The sequence below is a fragment of the Barbus barbus genome, assembly GCF_936440315.1.
Source record: "Barbus barbus genome assembly, chromosome: 4".
Classification (NCBI taxonomy): Eukaryota; Metazoa; Chordata; class Actinopteri; order Cypriniformes; family Cyprinidae; genus Barbus; species Barbus barbus.
Genome location: NC_136732.1, coordinates 32,983,677 through 32,992,279, shown reverse-complemented (window position 1 = coordinate 32,992,279; position 8,603 = coordinate 32,983,677). Strand labels below are relative to the sequence as shown.

General features: G+C 40.0%; 1 protein-coding gene across 1 annotated transcript; it reads left to right on the top strand.

Annotated features, from left to right (window-relative positions):
- Positions 1-3,990: 3,990 nt before the first annotated feature.
- LOC306866004 (ATP-sensitive inward rectifier potassium channel 12-like) lies at positions 3,991-5,259 on the top strand (the record flags this gene model as incomplete). Its single annotated transcript, XM_079410940.1, has 1 exon — positions 3,991-5,259. One exon carries the CDS (start codon positions 3,991-3,993, stop codon positions 5,257-5,259), a length of 1,269 nt encoding a protein of 422 aa, XP_079267066.1.
- Between the last annotated feature and the right edge of the window lie 3,344 nt (positions 5,260-8,603).

The following is an 8,603-nucleotide window of genomic DNA, read 5'->3' as shown; positions in this document are numbered from 1 at the left end:
TTTAATTCCTCATCATATTTGCCATTTCGGGACTGGAGGAGCTGTGGGATGGGTAGAAAATGTTAATTACGTTCGAGGATTGAAATGACAGCTGTCCCTTTTGATTTTAAGAGTGCATGAAAAGCAAAAAGGAAACAGAATGTCCTCTTCAGATGAAGTTTCCATCGAACACCGCCATAGGGCATAGGTATATTCTTTTGCGGGAAGTCGTGGCCTAATGGTTAGAGAGTCGGACTCGTAATCCAAAGGTTGCGGGTTCGAGTCTCGGGCCGGCAGGAATTGTAGGTGGGGGGAGTGAATGTCCAGCGCCCTCTCCACCCTCAATACCACGACTGAGGTGCCCTTGAGCAAGGCACCGAACCCCCAACTGCTCCCCGGGCGCTGCAGCATAAAATGGCTGCCCACTGCTCCGGGTGTGTGTTCACGGTGTGTGTGTGTTCACTGCTGTGTGTGTGCACGTTGGATGGGTTAAATGCAGAGCACGAATTCCGAGTATGGGTCACCATACTTGGCTGAATGTCACTTCACTCACTATTTACGTCAGAAGCCCATAAGCGAAATTATCTTCTATATATCAGAAAATATCTATACCCACAACTCTTTCTGAATGCAACAAAGTACAAAACCTTTTCACAATTAATATTTTTATTGGTGCAAAGGAACCCAATTTATGGCATTATTTTAGTGCAAAATGTTCAGTGCATATTTGAGGGTTCAGAGCACAGATCATTTTGAAATTTTAGTTTTAGCGCAAAATGCTTAGTGCATAAAATAAATAGGAAATAGATCAAATATTATAAATGAATAAATGTTTAATTCATATTTGATTGAATTCATAATTCATATTTTTCAAATAAATCTTCAAATTATCTCTGGAGATTTACACACACACACACACACACACACACACACACACACACACACACACACAGTCACTTTGATGTATATATATATATATATACGATAAAATAGAAATATGATATAGATAGAATTTAATTTTAATATATTTTAGATTTAAAATTACATTTGGATATTTTATATATGTAATTTAATTTTATTACATTTCAGAACTACTGGAAATCTCAAGAAATTCAGTGGGTCTCGAAAACATGAGCAAAGAGACAAGAAAAATTGATAATATAGGAGTTAAATATAGCAGAAATACTGAGGACCGAGTGTTTGTTAGTTGTCACCTTTAGCTATCACAGAACTTGGATTAGTTTATCTTTACTCATCATAGTACTGCTATCGAACCACTAAGTGGTCACTGGATCTGCTGACATTTAGATTGGAATTAGCTGACATCACATCAGGACGTAGTGAAGATACCGACCCCACTGTCTCCCCTCGAGTGGAAATCTACTTTGTATTCTCACAGCTATCATTGAAAAACTTATTAAGTGCTCAGCTGTCTCTCTCTCGTCTCTTCTCTCAATTTGGAGTGATTGGCCACCTGGATGATGATGACTAAAATACCACCGCATAAAGCCGACAGTCACCCCTCAAACAAACACACACACCTACACACACACAAAATTTCTACCAGACAGGTTTCCATGGAAACCTCTATATCCCAGTTTTTCATGTGATTCTTTTAGTTTAGAGTATTGTAGAATTATGCTGCATTTTTGTGCAATCATGGGTATGCATAAAGAAAATGATATGTTTTTCTTATTATCACTCTCGTTGAATCTGCGGCTTCTTAACTATTTGCACTCACCAATATAGCAGCACCTGACACTACCCAGCCCCCAGTGTGTGTGTCTGTGTGTGCATGGGAAGTTTGTGTGTTTTGATGTCTCTCTGTCAGTACAGTATGTCTTGGAGCACAGATTCTTGCAAATGTGTGTGTGCGTGCAGTAGGCGCACTGAGACAGGCATCTATTATTAGAAAGACAGATCACTTGACACAGGCGCTGGCTAGACGCCTAAATCTGGACCCCACTGGCAGCTCCCGGCTCAGAGCTCTGTCAAAAAAAGTGCAGTGAGAAAATTCGGATGATAATCATGATAACCATAACAATAAGGCCCGCAGTACAGCTCCTCTCGGGGCTATGAGGTGTGCACACTTCAGCACTTCACTGCGCAAAGGTGCGGAGTTTCGCAGCAAAAGTGTGAAATTACTTTAATTAGCTACATCTGCTGTGAAAAAAAAACAAAAAACAGACGACGGATCTGCACATCTTGCTCGTTCCTCGCTCACACTTACAGAGTAGCACTTTTGCACACACTCACGCAATGGAGTAACACACGTTTTTAGCTGCAGTGAGAATTTAGAAGATTTATTTTAGGACTATTTTGGCCTGCATCACTTAGGTTTCCCTTTCATTGACTTTCGATGTTTATTGTATTTATAAAATGGAGAGTTCAGACTCCAAATTCTGATTGGATGAGACACATTCAAAGATAAAAAAGATGCAGACACAGACTACTGTAACCGCATGTTTTATATTAATGTGCAAAGATGATACCATAAACAATCTACAGTTAGAGCAATCAACTAAATTACTTAAGGGGTTGTTTATTTTAATTATTATTAATAGATCCTGATATATGTTACCATTTTTCATCATACTGCCATTTTCTAAAAGCATTAAGCCACCTGAGGCCCTGTGTTACAGTGATTTTTACCATGGAGGCTTTGCGTCTTTCCAAAGAACACCTCTAACCACCTCCCATGGCTTATTGCATTCGTTTTACATTTTATTTAAATAATTACTTAGTTGTCCTCAAAATATTACATACACTTAGTAAAAGGTGGATTTAAAAAAAAAACGTTTTAGCAAAGTCTCTTATGCTCACTAAGGCTGAATTGATTTGATCAATTAACTGTAAAAACTGTAATATTGTGAAATATTTTTACAAGTTAAAAAGCTTTCCTATTTTAAAGGTGCTGTAAGTTTTTCACTCTACTAATGCATAAAAATACCATAATATGTTTGCAGATATTTAAGAAACATGCTAAGTTAACATACTTGTTTATCTGAAAAACATGCTACAGTCAGTTATTCTCCTTTGAAAATGTGCGTTCTGGGCCGGAATGTCGGTCTCTGTTTTGGTTTGTGAAACCCGCCCACTGCCAGTTTACCCAATTGTATTTCGGCACCCCAGGTTGCCAGATGGTGGAAAACAGGGCGTATTTCATGTCATTCATCGTCATGTGCGCTCGTTGGTGTCATTAATCTGGCAACCTGCGTGTGCATCAAATCTGAGGAGGAGGGGCCGGGTGAAAAAAACCCTCTCCGATATTTTGAATTTGGACTGCAATACTTAGTTCAAACTTGTCAATCCTTCATACAGTACCTTTAATGTATTTTAAAGTGTCATTTATTCTTTAGATGGCAAAGCTGAATTTTCATCAGCCATTACTTCATTACTGTTATTAAACAAAATATTAAGAAACTTTTAAACTTTTTTTTTTAATTTCTGTAAATGCATTTTATCTGTGGAATTTATTTAAATATGTGTTATGCAATCCTTTTAGGGCACTACCAAATAAGAGGGATAAGATTTTATCCAATTTATTTGGTAACACTTTAGTATAGGGACCAATTATCACTGTTTACCAGTTGCTTGTTAGCATGCCTATTATTAACATATTGGCTGTTTATTAGTACTTAAAAAGCACATATTCTGCATGACCATATTTTACATGCCCAAGCCTACCCAATACCTCAATTTAACAACTACCTTACTAACTATTAATAAGCAGCATATTAGGAGTTTATTGAGGCAAAAGTTGTAGTTAATGGTTTGTTAATAGTGAGAATTGGACCTTATATTAAAGTATGACCATTTATAAAAAAAAAAAATAATAATTCTGCAAGGGGGTTGAAAACATGAGCATAACCATATGACAAACGATATACAATGAACAAAGACTGCATGACTGATCTTTTTTTTGCTTCATCTTCAGGCAACGCAAACTGATCCAAAGTTGCTTTGGTACTCTCTCTCACTTACGGATTGGTTCTGGTCGGGCAGAGTGGCATGAGTGTGGGCAAGCCCCACCACTACAACATCGTGTCATCGTCGGAGGAGGACGTGTACCGGCACGGCAACATGCCCGCCCTCGGCAATGGCTTTGGTAACGGCAAGATCCAGACGCGCCGGAAGGTTCGGAGCCGCTTCGTAAACAAGACAGGCCAGTGCAATGTCAGTTTTGCTCACATGGACGAGCAATCTCAGCGCTACCTCGCCGACATCTTCACCACCTGCGTGGACATTCGTTGGCGCTGGATGTTTGTCCTTTTCTCTCTTGCATTTGTCCTGTCCTGGCTCGCGTTTGGTTTTGCCTTCTGGCTTATTGCTCTTGTCCACGGTGACTTAGACTGGCCCATTAAAGATGACTTCACACCATGTGTCATGCAGGTCAACAGCTTTGTTGCAGCGTTTTTGTTCTCAGTTGAGACGCAAACAACGATCGGCTACGGATTCCGCTGCGTAACTGAGGAGTGTCCCTTAGCGGTGTTCATGGTCGTCTTCCAGTCCATCGTGGGCTGCATCATTGACTCTTTCATGATCGGTGCCATCATGGCCAAAATGGCGCGACCTAAGAAACGGGCAGAAACGATACTGTTCTCACACAATGCTGTCATCGCAATGCGCGACGGGAAGCTGTGTCTCATGTGGCGGGTTGGGAACTTGAGGAAAAGTCACATCGTAGAGGCTCACGTGCGGGCGCAGCTTATGAAGGCCCGAATCACAGAAGAGGGCGAATACATACCGCTCGATCAGATCGACATCAATGTGGGTTACGACCAAGGTCTCGACCGGATCTTCTTGGTTGCTCCTCTCACCATCCTCCACGAGATAAACGAGGAGAGTCCTCTGTATGGAATCAGCAAGCAGGACCTGGAGACATCTGATTTTGAGATTGTGGTCATACTGGAAGGGATGGTCGAGGCGACTGCGATGACGGCTCAGGTGCGCAGCTCCTACCTGGCCAGCGAGATCTTTTGGGGCCATCGCTTTGAGCCCGTGGTGTTTGAGGAACGCAGCCAGTATAAGGTGGACTATTCGCACTTTCATAAGACCTACGAGGTTCCCTCAACGCCACGTTGCAGCGCCAAAGACATGGAGGAGAACAAGTCCTTGGAGTCCGCCGCCAACTTCTGCTATGAGAACGAGTTAGCCTTCATTAGTAGGGATGAAGAGGAGCAAGAAGAGGATGGGGGTGAGAGGGGGACTGAGCTAGAGACCCTTTCAGCCAATCTGAACTTCGATCAGAGATCATATCACAAAGAATCCGAAATATGATCCTTGATTGTCACCTTAAAACTTTGCTTTATCGTAGACTCAGCCTATTCTTCTAGTGTTGGTTGTAACGGTTAGCTACAGAGCATTGCAAGTGCCATATGAAACCTTGACCCACTGTCCTAGAGCCATGCTGTAGTTGGGGACAGGTCAGGAAAAGAAAGTGCTTTTTGTAGTTGTTGGAAAAGCGAGGCCTTCCTGTAGGAAAACTTGAAATCTGATTATATGATTCATACTGTAGTTTGAAGTGATAGCTTTAAGTAGTATCATTATGCAATATTAAGCTAGCCTGGGTGCCATATTGACTAAATCTCTCTCTTGTTAACAGAATTTGTACAAAATAGGTTGTCAACCACTAGTGTGTTTGCTTGGATATAGAGTAGAACATGATACACTCTTGTTTTGGTGTGATTTACAGCAATAAAGTGACTTGAAGACATTTATCCATGCTCTCCATATTCCACTGATTTTTTTCCCTTTACGTCAGAGCAAAGACTGCAATGTCTGATAGTTTTATTTTTACCATGTAATGAGGTACTACTTTAGAGGTGTGCGAAAGATAATTAACACCTACACAGACGCCGATTTACTGCTAACTGACAATGAGCAAAATGGTTCCCAGGCTAGCAAATAGCAAAGACAAAAAGTTATCTATTCAGTATTAGAAAGTGAGTAGAAAATATATACTGTGTGAGTGGATGAATGAAAGATAAGGCATGATGGGATACAGTTAAAACTTTTTTTTCACAACAAACCATCATTCAACATTCATGCTCAGGCCAGACACCCTTAAATAAAACCGCTTGTATACAATGACAGTCAGAGGAAAAACATCAGTTTCATGTCGCTTCAGTGCCATATTAAACCCATAAGTTATGGATTTCTACGTGTTGTAGCCAAATTTTGAAGCTCTAAAACAAGATATTAACAACATTACATGTTTTGCTAAAGCAACAGTTACATTGTGCTAGTGTATGTGTGTTTTATGAGGTATGAACTTCAGTTTGACCTTTCTTTATTGGTGTTTCTTTCCTCAGTATCAAAACAGCTGCCCACTTGCGAATGTGAAAGGAAATGATCAATACTATAAGCTACTTCTATGGTAGATGTTAAAGAATGAAAAGTCAGTATTGGCTTAAGGGCACACTGCAAAAAATATTTCCTTCATCAGTATTTTCACCTTATAATTAAAACAATATAATTTGACTTGAAAAGTAAAATTGTGTAACATTATGAATATATTTAAATGTTTATTTTTATTACCTCAGTAGTATTTTTTTTCTTTAAATTGAAAGTTGTAAAAGAAAGTGAAACATTGAGCATAATACGACAAGTCCATTTAATTATGCAAGTAGTTTTTTAACCCAAGAGCTTTTAGAAATGAAGTTCAACATGCAACTAACAACAGACCAACACCAACCTCTGGTTTCTTATGCGATAATTAGTGATCCTGACAATCTCCCTCCTTTTCAAAATCAGAGCAAAGTGAATGGAAGAGGTGAGAATGAAAGACAGAGACAAAGAGGGAACAAAGGAGAGAGCGTTCTCCCACTCACCTCATCCATCACTTTGCTCTGTGGGGGAAAATAAGTGTGCCTGATTAAATAAAGAAGGCATTATATAAGATGATTTAAATAAATTAATCGTTTCATCAAGGTAGATTATAGCCAAAGTCATCCTCTTTCACAGAGAAGAGAGGAAAAAGAGATGATCCTCTCGACATCATCCTCTCCAAAAATACAGTACCACACTAAACTACATCTTGAAACCATCATATAACCCACAGTCCCACAGTTTATTGTTTTTAAAAGTCCGTCTGGTTATGAAAGGAAAATGAAGTCATTATTCACACTATTTTAATGCAGCCGCATGGCTGTTTTCAGGTCATGTCCTCATAACCTCTTCAGCTGGGTTTCTGAGGGTGAAAGTGAGTCAGCTCATGGTGATTTCAGCTCTTCAGAAAAGGCGGCAAGATAGATGTAAAACAGTGAGGTACTTTATAGCAAATGAGCTTAGCCCTGCAGGAAAAACCAGGCCATACCAGTTTTAAGCCCGGTACACACCAAGCCGACGGTCGGCTGTCGGGCAGTTTTTGTTCGTCGGCCGACTAAGTTTTCCCAGTGTGTTTCGCACCGTCGGCTGAAATTGGTCCTCGACGGCTTTTTTCGGCCGATTCGACATGTTGAATCAGCGTCGGAGCTCGTTGGTCAGTCAGGCCATCTGATCATTCTGATTGGCTGTTCAGCTAGCGAACCAGTGCACGTGAAAGGCACAGAATAAACGTGCTACTTGGCTGTCGGGTGTCGAGCGTCGGCTTAGTGTGTCAGGGCAGCTTTGGACCTAGACGCTGCAGACGTGAGCCAACCCCGCAGTCTGCTTCTGTCGCCACTAGTTCATCAGCGTCGGCTTGGTGTGTACCGGGCTTAAGGTGCTCAAGCTGCTCAAACTTTTGCTGGTCTAGAGAGGTATACCAGCTCTAACCAGCTTGAAAACATGTTATAACCAAGACCAGCAGGTTTTCCGGCTGCATAGTCAACCAAGCAGCTTTTGAGTGGGTTAAAAACCATTAATGATAAGCTTGGACCAGATACCATATAAACCCACCTACGACAAGATCTGGATTTTCCAGCAGAGAGGAGAAAAGGTGGTGATACAAATAAAGACAACACAGAAATTCAAAATCTGAAACGCAATAAAAATTTTCTTCTCAGCAATAGGATTCAGAAGTGTACCTTACTGAATCAAAATACACGATTTAGCTACATTCTAATATTGAACATAAATAAGTAATAAACCCGAGTAGAGATGTGCAACTTTGTGCATATGTATGTTAGATTTGAGGTTATTTGTAGCAATGAGTTCCAGGTAAATAGGTGCAATGTATAACCATAAAGCATCAAATCTCACCTCAAGCTGAATGAAGTAACTGAATTGCATAATTTAAACACGGGGAGAGAGAGAATCAGGAAAACAATTGAACACTGGCATGGCATGAGGGTACAACTGAGGAAAAAACTGATCAAACATCAGTTTAAGTACAAAACACATAGATGAATCATATTGTGTCAGAAGCTGTGTAATCTAGCATGAAACAAATGCCATTGTAATGCGAGAGAGTGAAGTGTGAGAATTCAATGATTAATATTTCGACACTCTAATATTCAACTGTATTTAAGCATAAAAATGACTAAGAAAGAAAGAAGAGTGAAACCTAATTTGAGCAATAGGTGAAGCTCATATGACTTTACAATCGTAAAAAAATTTAATGCTGTTTTATTATCTTAAAAAATAATAATTATAAATGCTGTTAAATCTTGCTATTGAGCTATGGATATCCTGCTGTCTGT